Source organism: Phyllopteryx taeniolatus, chromosome 16, assembly GCF_024500385.1.
Source record: "Phyllopteryx taeniolatus isolate TA_2022b chromosome 16, UOR_Ptae_1.2, whole genome shotgun sequence".
In the NCBI taxonomy this organism is placed as follows: Eukaryota; Metazoa; Chordata; class Actinopteri; order Syngnathiformes; family Syngnathidae; genus Phyllopteryx; species Phyllopteryx taeniolatus.
This window is the reverse complement of record NC_084517.1, coordinates 7,152,032-7,170,323: the sequence shown is the minus strand read 5'-3', so window position 1 is coordinate 7,170,323 and position 18,292 is coordinate 7,152,032. Positions and strand designations below refer to the sequence as shown.

The 18,292-nt window shown below is 41.9% G+C and overlaps 1 protein-coding gene across 5 annotated transcripts in view; it reads right to left on the bottom strand.

Moving 5' to 3' along the window:
* Nucleotides 1-17,936, bottom strand: part of dus1l (dihydrouridine synthase 1-like (S. cerevisiae)) — a 37,032-nt gene extending 19,096 nt beyond the window's left edge. Inside the window, exons 1-8 of one of the 5 annotated variants that reach the window (XR_009784968.1) lie at nt 17,667-17,936; nt 12,468-12,749; nt 11,231-11,339; nt 11,078-11,128; nt 9,690-9,802; nt 8,461-8,543; nt 4,189-4,292; nt 3,977-4,124 (exon numbers count right to left, since the gene is read on the bottom strand). Coding sequence is in view for 2 of the 5 variants with exons in the window: in XM_061750476.1 (XP_061606460.1) it covers nt 3,977-4,124; nt 4,189-4,292; nt 8,461-8,543; nt 9,690-9,802; nt 11,078-11,128; nt 11,231-11,339; nt 12,468-12,749; nt 17,667-17,678 (902 nt within the window). In the remaining 3 variants the exon portion in view is untranslated. The remainder of the gene's footprint in view (nt 1-3,976; nt 4,125-4,188; nt 4,293-8,460; nt 8,544-9,689; nt 9,803-11,077; nt 11,129-11,230; nt 11,340-12,467; nt 12,750-17,666) is intronic. The other 4 variants (XR_009784969.1, XR_009784970.1, XM_061750476.1 and 1 more) reach the window with 4 other exon arrangements.
* Between the last annotated feature and the right edge of the window lie 356 nt (nt 17,937-18,292).

Genomic DNA, 18,292 nt, shown 5'->3' with positions numbered 1-18,292 from the left:
GCTTGCAGTTCAAACTGTGCTTCGTAAGCGTGTCTCTTCGAAGGTGCCATTTTTGGGGGTTCTTAGCCACAACCGATGTCGTTTTGCACAATGCACATCCCGGCACAATATACCTACTGGGGGTGTGCCTTTAGCGTCCTCCTTCCCCCTTTACGTCCGCATGCTGCACTCAGTCACGTCCACCTTTCCTCTATATAAGCAGTGTGTCGGCAGGAAATGCTCCCCGTCAGTCAAGCGGAGCGCTCATCAAAGTCACACGTAAGGCGCGCCACATTATAAGGCGCCCTGTCCATTTTGGAGAAAATTTAAGACTTTTAAGTGCGTCTTATGGTCATGAAAATACGGTATTTAAACAACAACAAAAAATTTTTTTAAAAAAATAAATTAAAAAAAAAAAGACAATTTGATTTTCTGAATTTATTTTTCCCCCCCTCATTTTGTCTCTCATAGGTGAGCTATACCTATGATGAAAATTACAGGCCTCTCTCATTAAACACTACACAGCCAGTTTTATATGAAGAGTACCATCACGTTGCTGCAAATGTTTTTTCACAATGTAGTAATTGATCTGATACGATCAGCTGGCCTTTAGTGGAGTTGATATGACAATTTATGATTGTTTATAAGAACATAAACAGACCACCAGCCTCCGATGTTGTGGGAACAAGGGATTTTCACATGGAAATATAATGAATGTTTCTGACATGAATGAATCCTCGAGATCTGTGTTATAGCAACAGGGTCCCTGGGGACCTGGTTGAGAATGTGTGGGGGTGAGGTGTGAGGCTGTGACTGGAAGTTAGGGGTGCCTGCTTGGGGCGCCAGTTTTGGGGGAAAGAGGCCCCCTGCAGGTGGTAGGGGTCTATGGAATTTCTGGAGGGAGCCCTCTTGGGAACTTCCGCACTCCCAGAAGTCGTAAATTTATTGACAAGTGTATTATCAATCTATCAACAGGTGTTTGGACAGGTGACTGGATGTGAGGGACCGTAATGGGGGGCGTTGGGGACCAGTCTAAGGTCGTCAATGACTTCCTTGGGAATTCTGGTGGGGTTCCGGTTTCCGGTCCGTTTTCTGGCAACAACCGGTGTCGTCGCATCCGGTCACGTCATATCCGACAACAACAACAACAACAACAACAACAATTCGTTCAACAACTGATGATGACACACTCACACGTGGACAAAATGAGAGAAAGTGTGGGAAAGCTTGGTCTCGGTCGCAGGTTATGGGTCTTTCAACAGGATAATGACCCAAAACACACAGCGGCGCAGCCCAAAACATTGGACTATTCTGAGTAGTGACTATGAGGCCTGATCTAAATCCTATTGAACATCAATGAACGGAGCTGAAAAATGCCATCTGGAGAAAGCACACTTCAAACCTGAGACAACTGGAGCAGTTTGCTCATTAAGCGTGGGTCAAATACCTGCTGAAAGGTGGCTAAGTCTCATTGAAAGTTAACAAAAATCCTTTGATTGCAGTGAAAATATCAAGGGTACCATCATTTTTACCGAGGCTTGTTTCATAAGTTTGTTTTTTTAAATAATTATGCTGAATCACAATTCAATAGCAACCCACAAGAGTGGAGGTACAAGCAGGCAGGTGGATTACATCTTGTGCACACGATGTAATCAGAAGGACATTACTGACTGCAAGGTAGTGGTCGGGGAGAGTGTGGCTAGAGAGCAAAGGATGCTGGTGTGTAAGATGACTCTGGTGGTGGGGAGGAAGATTAAGAAGACACAGGCAGAGCAGAGGACCATGTGGTGGAAGCCGAGAAAGGAAGTGTCGTGCGGCTTTTCGGTAAGAGGTGAGACAGGCGCTCGGTGGACAGGAGGAGCTTCCAGAAGACTGGACCACTACAGCCAAGGTAATCGGACAGGCAGGAGAGTACTTGGTGTATCTTCTGGCAGGAAAGGAGAGAAGGAGACTTGGTGGTGGAACCTCACAGTACGGGAAATCATACAAGGAAAGAGGTTAGCTAAGAAGAAGTGGGGCACTGAGAGGACCGAGGAGAGGAGAAAGGAATACGTTGAGATCCAACGTAGGTGGCAAAGGCCAAACAAGAGGCATATGATGACACGTATGCCGGGTTGGACACGAAAGAAGGACAAAAGGATCTATACAGGTTGGCCAGACAGAGGGGTAGAGATGGGAAGGATGTGCAGCAGGTTCGTGTCATTAAGGATAGAGAAGGAAATGAGTTGACTGGTGCCAGTAGTGCGCTGGATAGATGGAAAGAATACTTTGAGGAGTTGATGAATGAGGAATTTGAGAGAGAAGGAAGAGTAGAGCCTCTGGAGTTTTTGACCAGCTTGTTCAAGAGACATTTTAACAGGTGAGAAGATGCCTGAGGAATGGAGGAAAAGTGTGCTGGTGCCCATTTTCAAGAACAAGTGTGATGTGCAGAGCTGTGGGAGCTATAGAGGAATAAAGTTGATGAGCCACACGAAGTTATTTGAAAGAGTAGCGGAGGCTCGACTCAGGACAGAAGTGAGTATTTGCGAGCAACAGACCTAGACAGTTTCATGCCTAGAAAGAGTACCACAGACGCATTATTTGCCTTGAGGATGTTGATAGAAAAGTACAGAGGAGGTCAGAAGGAGCTACACATGGTGTCTTTGTGGATCTAGAGAAAGTGTATGACAGAGTACCCAGAGAGGAACTGTGGTACTGCATGCAGAAGTCTGGCGTGACAGAGAAGTATGTTAGAATAATACAGGACATGTATGAGGGTAGCAGAACAGGTGTGACAGAGGAGCTTAAAGTGGAGGTGGGACTGCATCAGGGCCCTGAGCCCTTCCTGTGGACCATGATGTTTGCAGATTAAATTGTGATCTGCAGTGGAAGCAGGGAGCAGTTGGAGGAACAGTTAGAAAGATGGAGCCATGCACTTGAAAGGAGAGGAATGAAGATTAGCCGAAGTAAGACAAAATATATGTGCATGAATGAGAGTGGTGGTGAGGGAAGAGTGAGGCTACAGGCAGAAAAGATATCGAGGGTGGAGGACTTGAAATACTTGGACTCAACAGTCTAGAGCAATGGTGAGTGTGGTCAGGAAGTGAAGAAAGGGGTCCAAGCAGGTTGGAACGGGTGGAGGAAGGCGTCGGGTGTGTTATGTGACAGAAGGGTCTCTGCGAGGATGAAAGTCGTTATAGTTTATAAGAAAGTAGTGAGGCCAGCCATGATGTACGTATGAGAAACATTGGCACTGAAGAGACAACAGGAAGCAGAGCTGGAGGAAATGAAGATGTTGAGGTTCGCTCTGGGAGTGAACAGGTTGGATCCAATGAGAAATGAGCTCATCAGAGGGACAGCCGAGGTTCCATGTTTTGGAGACAAAGTTAGAGAGAGCAGACTTGGATGGTTCGGGCACGTCATAGAGGAGAGAGAGTGAGTTCATTGGTAGAAGGATGATGAGGAGGATGGAGCTGCCAGGCAAGAGAGCGAGAGGAAGACCAAAGAGAAGGTTGATGGATGTCGTGAGGGAAGAAGACATGATGGCAGTTGGTGTTGGAGAGGAGGATGCAGGAGATAGGCTTACATGGAAAAGGATGACACGCTGTGGCGACCCCTAACAGGACAAGCTGAAAGGAAAAGACAATTCAAAAGCAATATCTTATTTTCATTGGTTAATTTTCAGTCAATTTCTATTTATTATGACTTTTGTCAAATTCAAGTTACTTCCTTTGACCACTTTCTTTCATTAACAGAGAGCAACCAACAATCTCTCAGTAAAGAAAAACACAATCGTAGACTTGCCTCCCAATTAATTCTTCCTCTGTATCACCGTAGTCAAGATGTTCAAATATAAGACGTACAAAACAAGCAGATGAGGAAAAACATGAAAACAAAAATGAGGAATCCAGCAGATTAGCAAACAAACTCAACCGTGCCTGCAGCATAAATCTCGTATTTGGTGATGTGGTTGCCACACAGTGACACAGTAAGAGTAAATCCAATAAAAAACACATACGTATGGTGCCACAGCTTGAAGAGATGGGCTCGTACATAGGACAGGTTGCATGGGGGATGCTGCCTCACCACTTCAAAGTACTCTTCAGCCATCTCCCAAACTGGGGGGCTACGTCCTTCAAAGAGTGCTGGGTTATGGAGGTTACCCTCTAAACAGGAAAGATATTTGTCAATAAAAACAATTCATGCTTTTAAAGTACATTTGGTACACACCTGCACTCATCACCCCTTGCACTCCTGTCTCCTTAATGCAGCGCTCCACATCACTCAGATGCTGAATGTTCCCGTTCGCAAATACAGGAATATTTACAGCCTTCCTGTAAGACGTCATATTTTTCAGTTGAAATTTTTCATTTGATTGATATTGGTACCTTGAAGTTGGAGCTTTTGTGAAAAATATAGTGCCATGAAAAAGTATTGGCCCCTTTCTCAAATTCTTAGATTTTTGCAGTTTCCCCACTTTGTTGAAGATAAGCAAACAAATTCAAATCGCTGACAAATATAACCCAAGTGAACTTAAAAACGCTCTTTTTAAATGGTGATTTACCTGGCCCTGTGAGGAAAAAGTCATTAGCACCTTTGCTAAATCATTCATTCATTGTGTCTAATCACAATTTTTGGTTACTTTTCACTGATCACACCCAAGCCTGATGACCTCCAGACCTGTTCAAACAAGAAATCCCTTCAACAGAAGCTGTCCCGACAAAACATCTGAAAAAGCTGCAACAAAATCACACGATCCAAAGAAATCGATCCACAACAGTCGAGAAATAAATTGACATCTTGAAGTCTGGAAAGGGGCGGCACGGTGGACGACTGGTAAGAGCGTCAGCCTCACAGTTCTGAGGACCCGGGTTCAATCCCCGGCCCCGCCTGTGTGGACTTTGCATGTTCTCCCCGTGCCTGCGTGGCTTTTCTCCGGGCACTGCGCTTTCCTCCCGCATCCCCAAAACGTGCACGGTAGGTTAATTGAAGACTCTAAATTGCCCGTAGGTGTGAATGTGAGTGCCAATGGTTGTTTGTTTGTATGTGCCCTGCGATTGGCTGGCAACCATTCCAGGGTGTACCCCGCCTCCTGCCCGATGACAGCTGGGATAGGCTCCAGCACGCCCTAGTGAGGAGAAGCGGCTCAGAAAATGGGTGGATGGATGCAAGTCTGGAAAGGGTTACAAAAAGCCATTTCTCAAGCTTTAGGATTCCAGTGAACCATAGTGAGAGCCATTATGCTCACATTGAGAAAACATGGAACAGTGGTGAACCTTCCCAGGAGTGGCCAGCCTACAAAGATTACCCCAAGAGAACAGCAATGATTCATCCAGGAGGCCACATAGGAACTCAGGACAACTTCTAAAGAACTGCAGGTCTCCCTTACCTCAGTTTCGGTCAGTGCACATGACACAACAATAAGGGGCAAAAATGGCAGAGTTCCAAGGTGAAAACCACTGCTGACCAAAAAGAACAAAGGCTCGTCTTAATTTTTGCACACAAAAAAACAACAACAATCACAAAAACCAGCTGTACGATTCCCAAGACTTTTGCGAGAATGTTATGTAGGCTGACGAGATGAAAGTTCTTTTTGGAAGGTGTGTCTCTTGTTACATCTGTATAAATGCAGCACAGCATTTCAGAAAAAACATCATCATACCAACACTCAAACATAGTGGTGGTAGTGTGATGGTCATGGGCTGCTTTTCTCCTTCAGGACCTGGACATCTTGCGGTGATTGATGGAACCATGAATTATGCTCTTTCACAGAAAATCCTTCAGGAGAATGTTCAGTCATCAGTTTGTGACCTCAAGCTGAAGCGCACTTGGGTTCTGCAGCAGGATAACCATCCAAAACACACCAGCAAGTCAACTTCTGAATGGCTTAAAAAACAAAATTAAGGTTTTGGAGTGGACAAGTCAAAGTCCAGTCTTGAATCCATGGCATGACCTTAAAAAAAACCATTAATGCTCAAAAACCCTCCATTTTTGCTGACTTCAAACAATTCTGCAAGGACGAATGGGCCAAAATATCTCAAGAGAGATGTAAAAAACTCATTGCCAGTTAAAGAAAACGCTTGATTTCAGTTGTTGCTGCTGAGGATGGCCAACCAGTTATTAGGTTTAGGCAGCCATTACTTTTTCACACAGGGACAGGTAACTTTGAATCGTTTCATTTAAAAACAGGATTTTAAGTTCACTTGGGTTATATTTGTCTGATATTTACATTTGTTTGATTATCTTCATCATTCAAGTGGGGAAAATGCAAAAATCTAAGAATTTGAGAAGGGAGCCAATACTTTTTCACAGCACTGTATGCTCAAATTTCATTCCTCAAATCTTATCTGACTTCCACGAAATGATTCAACATATCCGCAAACGGCAGAAGACTTCAGGCTATCTCTTGTGACTTGAGCTCACCGAGCTGGCAAAGAATACCATTTGAACTTCATTAGCTTCCCCCCCCCCACTTTTTGGAAGACTTTTTTCCAAAATGCAAGCACATGACACTGATGAGATGTGATGCTGAAAAGGAACTTTGAGACTGTGAATCCCGGGATGCACATGTTATGGAAAAAATGAGCCCTAGCCCTGGAACAATGAGTCCCTATCATCATTGGAAAACACGCATAGTAATCCTCCACTATAGCACGGTTCTTGCTTCGCAGTCCCAATATATTGCAGATATTTATTACAGTTGTTACTCTATATTTTATACTGTTTGTACAATATTTTTGTGTTGTCCATTTCTCTCTCTCTCTCTCTCTCTCTCAATATATTATACAGTTTGTATTTAGGCCTGCCACGAAAGCAAATTTTTTAGAAAGATATATTTTCCCAAAAACTTTCATGATAAACAGTACTAATCATTGATTTTTTTTTTTATGCCACTGAAATAATGATATTAGACCATAATAAAGAATTATACACATTTACTAATTCTGCCCTGGTAATCAAACATATGAGCACAACTGTGAACCTTGCTCTTATTTACTAAATAAAAGTACGGCTGCATTTCACAGGAAGAGCAAGGAAATAAAAAAGTTATACGTGTTCAAATAAAGTGCTTAACTTCAGAAAAATAAAAGTTTGAATTTCGCCTTTTCGGTTTGGCATCTTGACATGACAGTGAAGTCTCAAACAATATTCTTTTTTTTTTTTATTTGACAAATCTTAACAAGTGAACCGTTTTAGAGGTTGTGTGTGTTCAAAACCGTTTTGTTTCATAATGGCGTTTCACTTACAGTATACTGCATGCAATTTTAATAAGAGCTCTTAGTGGGAACTTCCCACTAGGAAGTAGAAACAAAAATGACTCTGGCCGTTACATTTTTCCAAGCGGCGTTTGTTCTAAGTGTTCTCTCCTTCATCGGTCATTTTCTAATCTTTCTCCGTCTTGAACTCAACCTCCACGCCGAGTCTTTTTCTCTCGCCCCCGCTACGTTTCTCCTCGTCTCTGTCGCAGTCATTGATTAGGGCTTGAGATGCAGATTCGATTGGTTGAAGGGCTGAACTCGCATGTGATCGGTCAGTACGGTTCACCACTATCGTAAAGCCAGTAATCTGTTGCGCCACTTAAAATAGAAGTCAAAATAAGGTCTGGAAACATAACCTCTCTTTTTGGGCTTTGGTATGGGTCCGTATGGGACTGCTTCTGGGACCACTGCCCGTCAGTTAGTAAACTCTGGTTTAAACAACGACGGCACGATCTAGCGAGCCAGAGCAAGCTGCTTACCACCGTAGCTCGCTAGCTAGTTAGCTCACGGGCTAGCGAATATTATGAATAGGTAACTTTCCCCAAAGTGTCCCAGTTGTGTGCCACTAGGGAGGCAGCGTCGTTCCGCCAGCGGCTCATTGTGTCGTGAGCCCAGACAACGGGGTGTTACCCCCACAATGAAAATGTATCGAGTCCGGAAAAATGTCTTGTGCCCATTGTATTTACGGAACGCTAACTCGCCCTACTCTGCCTCTGATTGGCTAGCACCAAAACAGGACTCGTACATTTAGTAGTGAGTCGCTGGAGCACTTCAGCAACACGCAGATACTGTACGGAGGAAAGCAATGTTGTGCGTCGGACACAGATTCACCAAGCTTTATGCGTTGCTGGTCATTTTTGTCTCAGACGCGGGACGCAGATTAAATAAGATGCCTGTTCTGTACAAAAATTGGATTTTTCAGGTGCATTTAAGAAACTGATATTGGGTTAACTTCTGCTCGTACTTCTGAATGTTGACTAATCAATTATTTTCCTTAACTCAAGGGATTTATGACAGAAAACGTTTGGACTCTGGAATTAATTTTTTAGATTTGAAATAAAAAAAAATTTATTCAACCGTGTCACAAAATGGATTGTGGTCTCTACTTCAAGGTAGCATTCTTTATAATGTATTATCCCGCAAAATAATAAGACATTACAATTTTTGCTTTAGAAGGGAAGAAATATGTCTATTTTTAATATAGTACATGATCAAAGATTGAAATAAGATTATTGCAGCTCACCGGACTGCTCTGACATGCTCCCAGCTAGCAATTCCAGTCATTGCTCCTTTCTGGTCTTTGGTTCTGCCATGCACTGTGAGTAGCTGAAGATAAATGGGAAAAAAAACATTATGTTTTTAAACCACAATATTTCCTCCTCTAAACATAATTCAGGGCTCGAAGTTCACCGATTCCCAATTGCAAGTCAAAAAATAGTCATGGGCAAGCATTTGAAAATAAATATTGTATGTAGGGATGTCACAACATTCACAATATCTTGAAATTAAGTGCCTCGATATCGTCATGGCCTTGTGTTGGCATAAAACAATGAGCCATTGTGCTTAAAATGTAGCTTGTGCCGTCAATACGAATCCAAGCCGCTTAGTCAGACTACACTTCATTTCCTCGTTTGAGCGTAAACGCACCCGATTGGATGCACAACTCATGTGACCATGTGTGCACGTCTAAAGAAACACACTGATTGACGTGACCTCAGCGTTGAGGAGTGTGCTAACATCGCAACTTGCTGTGACGTACTACGTCACTTCACAATCATCTGGGTGAGATAAAGGCGCCTTGTTGGTTATGCCAGCCTCTGTCCCAGCAAACGTGGACCCACGCAGACCCGGGATTGGTCGCCGTGGACATCCACTTCGCGAAGCCAGTGTCCTGGCTCACGGCGGCTGCTGCCAGGAAGCTTCAGTTGCGACTTAGAACCAGGTCCAACTGACTGATTCCATTGGAATTATACACCTCCAACAATGCCAGTTCTCCTTCACAACGCTAACAATCAATGAAAAAAAAAAACTATTGACGGGCTAGCTAAAATTAGCATTCATGGGTGGGATTTACCTTCAAATACCAATATTCACACACAAACTCCGTACTGACGCATAAAGGCACCAATGCATGACACTTAAATAATTGATAACCGTATAGTCATGGATAAAATATTCGTAATTAGTAATACTAATATTTCCATTAGTATTAATTCCTAGGGGAAAATGCGTGCAACATATGGATCAATGGTCCAACAGCCCCCTGAACAGATTGGCTTTGACCTCAAGAGTTCCAATGTATTGGTAATACCCATTGACAGTGTCAATCAAAACTGAGCACTATTATTGTTACAAACTAGGAAGAAGTCTTTTATAGAAAAATCTCATTTTACTGTGCAAGAGGTCATGTTGTGGCCGCTTGGTGTATGAATGAAACGGGATTAAGTTTCATAGCATTATCAGAGTACATACCTGGCATCCAGCTTTCTCCAACATCTGGGCATAGCTGACAGTCTTTTCGATGTCCTCAAACACACGGATCTTACACGTGATAGGCACAGACAGCTTTTCGTTTGCTAACATGACTGTTAAATGAGAAACATTGTTTTTAAGATTAATGCTACAGTAATTTGTAGACAAAAGTAAAGTCACAGTGAAGATCTGCGTTGGGACTAAAAAATGGGTTGCTTTCATTTAATTATGCACACTTGTGCAACCAATCATTTCAGCCTTTTTTTTTTTTTTTTTAAACTTTCCCTCTTGAGAAGATTTTTTATTTTAAATCGATAGAGCTGTCCAGATCAGGGTCCGACATTAACGGTGGCCTACTTCACTGTGTCGGGCCACCACCTAACTATAGACACTGACGCACTCGAGTCAGTACTAATTTCTAAGTCACCAAAAATTTTCAGCTGCCGAAAATTGCCCAAAACTGCATTTTCAGTGTCAGTCTGAAATTCTTTTATCACCGAAACATCCCGTCCAAGACATGTTGTGATGACGCAAGGTGAAACCGTAAAAGCACGGCCTGACTGGATAAACGGGCGGGCACGCATTCGGGTTAGCCTCAAGACGATAGCCGAATTGAAGCTAACGCTGCTAGCCTCATACAGAAGCTCGTACTTTGCAGGCTGTACAATGTTATTCTGCCCTCCCTGATCGTACTTGAAGCCGTTTTACTGACACCCAAGTTTGAGTTTACTGTAAAACTAAGCGCAGAACAAAAATAATTACCCTCATTTTATATTTAAATACAAGAAATCGCCAGCTTAATGCTCACAGTCAGCGGAAAAACAGATACACGGGTTAGCTAATATTTGGTCACAAATAACGAATATTCATACACAAACGCCGTAGTAACACACACAGACTGGTAATATAACAATACTCACGGGCATATATTCTTCCTAATCTGTGAATATCGTCAATAAGTGTGCAGATCCCTGCCTGCCATGCCAGATTAAAAATATCCAAAAGTAGTACAGTATTGTATATGCATACAGGCGGGGAATAATAATTGAACGCCGGATTTGTTAAATTTTCTCAAAGAATTAATAATGAAAAAAATGTCATGCTTGTTTATTGACTATGGTAAAGGCCAGTCACAGGGTCACCAGCCAATCTATGTCAGCCAGAAATCTGATTTAGTTGTTGGGATAAAATACTTATTTCACTCAATAAAATTCAATGTTTTATAACTTGACTGATATTCTGTCTATTATCACTAACTAAAAATAATTACTTCCCCCACTGCCACAGTTACACTGCAGCTAAAAAAACAACAACAAAAAAACAACAATGGGGTCTGCACAAAATATCTCTTTTTAGAACAACCTGTGGTCATACAAAAAAGGCATTACCCATTTTTTTTAACAGCTCCCATTCATCTTGCAGGAAAACTCCATAGTGCCCTTCAACAAGAACCGTAAAAACTGTTAGTAGTTTTCATGTTGTGCTCTCTGATGATATTGATTATCATAATCAATATCAATTTCTGTAAAAAGGCCAGGTACCCCTTTTAGCGATCATCTGAGGACAACCCAGGTTGAGGTCAATGGCATCACAGTAGTTTTGGGCCAAAAGAGCTGCCTGAATGAACACATCAGGATCATTTGCACAAAACTGGGGGGGGGGGGGGGGGGGGGGGGGAATAATTGAAGAAAAATCATTAATTTCACGAATACAATCTAAACAGTCCTGACAGAAATATAGTACATGAATATCATGTGTCAACATTTTAGCAGGCCTGGGCACAGCAAACACATTACTTTGGAGAAAAAGTTATTCAAAAAGGAATATTTTGTTCCACAATTTCTTCAGCAGACAGTAACATTAAACAGCACAAATAATACTTATGTAGGATCAGGGAAAGGAGGAAAAACATTGAATGTGTATTTCAGAGAATCAAGATAAGATTATCCTTGATTGATCCGTGGAGGGGAAATTCGACAGCAGCACGCAGATAGATTACTGTACGAAAAATAAAAGAATAAATAGAATAAAACTGTGAAAAGAAAAAGAAAAAGAGGAACCACTGTAATTCGCAATGTGACAAGTGGCCGCCATCTTTGTGGGATTAACAAAAATAAAAAATAAAATAGGGTGATCTCAAATCTCTTCATTGCAACGTTTTTACCTCTTTGCTCCTTGAAACATCCAAAGAATGCCAAGTTGTTTTCATGCTGCCCAAACTAAGGAGCTTCTCATTTGTATTAAACGCGCATCTAGGAGCGAGGATTCAGGCTTGACCATCGAGGAGCTTCCATGGACTAGTTTGAATTGAGTTTTACGCCTACCCCAATTCCGCCAAGGCCGCCTATTGATAATATATAATGTGGAAAATCCCCAAGAACATTATATAGGATTCAGACAACGAATTATAGAGGAACCACATTTAATATTTTCAAAACATTGTTCCAGTATAAGTGTGCATGGTACATTACTTTGTAAATATGTTCAGATCCATTTGCACCTTATTTTTTTAAATTTACCTGGAGGAATCTCTGCACATTTACCTCTACCATTTTGAAATTGTTCAATTGTTATAAATAAAAAGTGAATGGTTCCTTCTTCACTATTGCCACTCTCCAGCCAATTTCAGAAAGAAGGGGTCTAGTTTGTCATCAATCGATGCCATACTTGGGTCTAATTTTTCAGTGGTCTGTTTAGAGCAAAATGTACATACTGTAAAAGAGGGGGGGGGGGGGGACGACGACACATGCTTTGTTACAGTACAAAATATATTCCTACCTGAGTTATTAGTGGTCGGTCTTCCTCACAAACCTCATTATAGAGGTTTTCTCTCCTGTAATTAGCATCACGAACGAATACCTGCGCATGCAGCATGGGCGTGTAACAGAGGTGAGCGCCGTGGCGACGGCTAAGTAGACGCCATGCCAGCTCGCTCTGATCCACCATGGGTGCCACCACGAAGCAAGCTTCTTTCAGGGTGTTCTTCCAAAAATCCAACCCCTGAAGCTTTGCCATCTTCGCTGACTGTATCAGACCAGGATGTCCAAAACGGGTAACACTCTGCAAAAAGGTTTGGATCCATTGAAATGTATTTATCTCATGATCTACATGAACAGACAACAGACAATACGTTTTGAATTCCCATAACGCCTTTTTAGCCCACCCATAATTTTTTCTTCCATTCGACCCCAAGAATCCATTTTCTACCACTTATCCTGTTCAGGAACATTGGCTGGGGTGGGTAGTAAGGCGCTACATTTAACCCATTACATTGACTTAAGTAACTTTTCGGAAGACTTGTGCTCGTCTGAGTAGCTTCAATGCAACATACTTCACTATTTTCATTTAGAAAGAACGCTATCCTTATTCCGTTACTTTCATTTGCAGCACGGTATGTTGACTAACTCAGTGCTTAGGTACTACAGTAATCCCTTGTTTATCACAGGGGTTACATTCCAGAAAAACCCTGCAATAGATGAAATCTGCAAAGTAGCGAATAATTATTTGCTGTATTATTAATAGAAATTTTATTTTTATGCAATTCAATGGAAATATGTGATACTTATGGTATAGGTATTTATTTGTCCACTTGAGACCATCCACACACGCTACATAAGCACATGCTTTTCATAGGCACGTGTGCTCTGCTTGAATGGCAAAGTCAACCATGCTGGCTAAACCATTAGGCAATGTGGCTCACAGTGATGGTCTTGGCGTTGTAAGCAGCGCAAAGCATCTTGGTGCTTGCTGTTGCTTCCCAGAATTCACTGCAGTGCTCTTTTTAACTAGGTTGTTGAAATTCAAGCTAAATGTTGCTCTTTACTTGCATTTGCTTCATATTGTTATGCGTGCATTAGCTATACTGTACATCGGGCGAGGTTGACATTTGTGAATTTATTTCCTGAAACTTTCACGATGGCTTGTGTGTTTAACAGCGGCATTCCAGTCATGCTTTTTGCTCAATAATATGAAACTGGCAATCATTTTCAATAATACAATACAATTTGGAGCAATTGGTAATTAACCAATTGCCTTTTGGAACAAACCCCTTTGACAGCCAAATGCGACCCCCTTCTTGCGAATGCCACATTGAGCAAACACAACTGTCCGGAACTGGTAACGCAGACAGCGACGGTGGCCCACTGTGAAACTACAACCCCAATTCCAATGAAGTTGCGACGTTGTGTTAAACATCAATAAAAACAGAATATAATGATTTGCAAATCATGTTCGACCTATATTTAATTGGATACACTACAAAGACAAGATATTTAATGGTCAAACTGATAAACTATTGTTTTTAGCAAACAATCATTAACTTAGAATTTTATGGCTGCAACAGGTTCCAAAAAAGGGTCATGTTTACCACTGTGTTACATCACCTTTTCTTTGAACAACATTCAATAAACGTTTGGGAACTGAGGACACTAATTGTTGAAGTTTTGTAGATGGAATTCTTTCCCATTCTTACTTGATGTACACCTTCAGCTGTTCAACAGTCCGGGGTCTCCGTTGTCGTATTTTACGCTTCATAATGCGCCACACATTTTCAATTGGAGACAGGTCTGGACTGCAGCCAGGCCAGTCTAGTACCCGCAGTCTTTCGCTACAAAGCCACGCTGACGTAACACGCGCAGAATGTGGTTTGGCACGGTCTTGCTGAAATAAGCAGGGGCGTCCATGAAAAAGACGTGGCTTGGATGGCAGCGTATGTTTTTCCAAAATCTGTATGACATCCACAATTTCCCAAAAGAATTTGAAATGTTGACTCGACGGACCTCAGAACACTTTTCCACTTTGCATCAGTCCATCTTAGATGAGCTCGGGCCCAGAGAAGCCGGCGGCGTTTATTTGCTCAAAACAATAAAGTTTATCAGTTTGAACATTAAATATATTGTCTTTGTAGTGTATTCAATTCAATATAGGTTGAACATGATTTGCAAATCATTGTATTCTGTTTTTATTTATGTTTAACACAACGTCCCAACTTCATTGGAATTGGGGTTGTATTTGAGCGATTGCTCATGCAACGAAGCTAGCTGCTAAATGCTAACGTAAACAAGCCCTGAAGCACATTCCATCTCGTCCGTGATTGCCAAACTATTATCTTATCTTGCTCCCCCATTCATGGAATGAACACAAAAACACTTCAACTGCCACCACGATTGCGATGCTGCCCACGGCATTGTTTTGGTTATGTTACAGGAACGACACGCTTTAGCGTGATACATACATTACTATATGCATGCACTCGGTAACGTGCTTCATCTTCAGGTGATTTTACACGGATATGCCTGTCTTTGTCCCAACTTCGTTCAGACAAGTATTGCAGACTACTGTTGTTTCCAGATGACAGACGTTATCATCCCTTTTTGGAACTATTTCTTGCTCACGAATTGCTAGCTTGTCCTTCATGTTGTCTCTGTGGAACAGAGAGCTGCTGCGGGGGAAGGAAATTCTGCGGACTGGCAAAAAAATAAAATCAATGATGCCCGTTTTCCATATCAAGCATTAATAAAATATCAATCAAATCAAGCTTCTCGATATATCGTCCAGCACTACATAGAGCCAAACAACTACTCACTCTTATGTTCATATGTATAGACAATATACTGCCGAGGCTTCAATAAAGCTAACATGATGTTTATGGAATGTGCGAGGAACACGCATGAAGGAGAACATGCCAACTCCCACGGCCCAAGCCCAAATTTGAACCTGGATTCTTTAGACTGTACAGCATTCGCACCAACCAAACGCTACACCATACCTGAATTGGAAACCGCAGGGGCGATTCTAGGATGAGAGGTTTAGGGGTGCTGGGATTTCATTTTAGCTCTCACATTTTCGGGGTACTGGGATTAATTTGAAGGGTTCTTCAGCACCCCCCCCCCCCCCCCCCCCCCCCCCAAAATGGGCTGGAAATGCCTGTTAATAATATTTTGAAATATCTCCAGATGCCAGAAAATAAAGACTGGGTACAAAGTACTAATACAGGTTGCCCTAATCTCAAACTTTTTCAGGGAAATCGTTTTTGCAATGTCAAACAGGAATATTCATATTGGCAAGCCACCAGGTACATTTCCAATGAGGTTCCATTTAAATGCTGGCGACGAGTCACACATTGGAGACAATAATTATCCAACCATTTTCCATGCCGATTGTCCTCATTTGGGTCACGGATTACTTGAGCCGTTGCCAGCTGACTTGGGGCTGTGAGGCAGTAGTACCAACCACTTGTCTGCTGTGCTGCCCAAGGTTATCATCAAAACTATAAATTCATCAATAGGTATGACATCAAAAATGAAACAAGAAACATGCATGTACAGCATTATGCAAAAAAATAAAAATAAAAACAATACTCAATTAATGCAGGCATTCAATTTTGATGTGGCTCCATAAATCATTTCCAGTATTTATTATTATTGATCATTATTGCAAACCACTCTCCTTTTTTGACAGTTGCAGACAGACCCCTTGCTTTGTTACATTTATGATATGCATGTGTATTGTCTACACACCTTGTGCAGAATTATTAGGCAAGTAAGTAATTTGACCATATCATCACTTTTAGGCACATTTCCTAGCTCCCAGCTGGATAAACCTGAATGATTCACGGATTTAAGCAAAGCAGGTGCTGTGTATTTGTGGCCTAAGGAGATCAACATCCTATATAACAGGTGTCCGAAATTATTAGGCCACTTCTTTTCTTGAGACAAAATGGGGCAGAAGACATTTAACTGACTCTGAAAAGTCAAAAATGATCAAAAGTCTCTCAGAAGAATGCAGCACTCTTGAAATATAAAAGATATTGGGACCTGATCACATAACCAAACATTTTGATGCGAACAGTCAACAGGGCCGCAAGAAACGTGCGGAGAGAAAAAGACGCAAACTAACCGCCGAGGATTTAAGAAGAATTATGCGTGAAGCTACCAGGAACCCATTATCTTCAAGTTCTGTCCTAGTTCAGAACTGCAACCTTGCTGGAATACCTCAAAGTACAAGATGTTCGGTGTTTAGAGACAGGGCCAAAAAAAGACCACCACTGAACAGGACACGTAAACTGAAGCATCGAGACTGGGCCGAGAAATATCTGAAGACAGATTTCTCAAAGATTTTATGGACTGATGAAATGTGAGTGACTCTTGATGGACCAGATGGACGGGCCCGTGGCTGGATCGCTAACAGGCACGGAGTTACACTTAGTAACAGTTAGACAGCAGCAAAGGGGAGGTGTGATAGTGGTATGGGCTGGTACTATCAAATATGAGCTGGTAGGACCTTTTCGGGTTAAAGATGGGCCCAAAAAGAACTCCCAAACATACTGTCAGTTTTTAGATGACGCTTTCTTCAGGCAGTGATGCAGGAAGAAGTTTGCATCTTTCAAAAAGACAATTGCATTGATGCAAGACAATGCTCCATCACATGCATCCTAGTACTCCCCTACGTGGCTGGCCAGTAAAGGCTTGACAAACAAAAAATTGATGATGTGGTCCCTTTCCGCACCCGACCTGAAACCAATTGAGAACTTGTGGGCAGTTCTTGAACAGGAGATCTACAGCAAAGGAAAACAGTCCAGCTCTCGGAGCAATGTCTGGGAGGCTGCGGTTTCTGCCGCACAAAAACTCGATTGACTACAAATCAAGAAAAAGACAGAATCCATAATAATAATAATATAATAAAATTTAAAAAAAAATTAAAAAAAGTCTTGTGCACACATGGACTACATTTATCAGACGGACTAAAGCAACAACCAAAACTAACTTTAGTTTAATAGTTTTCCTTCGCGGCAGTCCGCAATTTCTTTGAAAAGTATGATGGCTCGTAGTGCGACGCCATGTTAAGCAACGCAGTCTGTGCGCATGCACGACACAGCACGCGTTCCCGTACTTCTCCAGTAAACCACAACCTGACCAAACACAAATCACAGGGTTCCTTGTCGTTGTGTTACATGCAAAGGTTGCGTGTCATACTCACGGTAAATATCATACAATAGCTAGCGAGTTGTCGTTTTCAGTGGATCCTGTACACCATGTCCGTGACGTACTTCCGATTTCTCCAGCGATCGGCAGATTTCTGGTTAACTTCCTGCTCCATTCACAACAGCAGTGATGAGGGGCTGGGGAAGCCCACTCACGATTGTGAGGAGTAACACTTTTGATCATATTTTCAATCCCACTTGAAACATAAAGTGGACATAGTCAATAATTTAGCCATGGAGACAAAAGATGAGTGACACTGGCCAAGACGTCATATTTAGTGGCCGTGTCCATGAAATGACTTTTTTTCCACAATCTTTATTGAACACATTCAATATACAAATAAAAACAGACCAACGCAGAACATAAGACAAAAATATTACAAAACAAAAGCCAGGAGGATTTAGAAAAATATCAAACGAAGAACACAAATTAACAGTCCCACAGTTTTGTTTTTGGAGTAAAACTTTGTATCAATGTATTGTCTGGTTTCCTTCCAAAAATCAAAAGGTTTTGAATGACAACATTTTGATTTGTGGATATGGAATTATCCATCCATTTCCCATATCGGTTATCCTCACTTGGGTCGCGGGCATGACAAGCATTCGCACTCACACTCACACC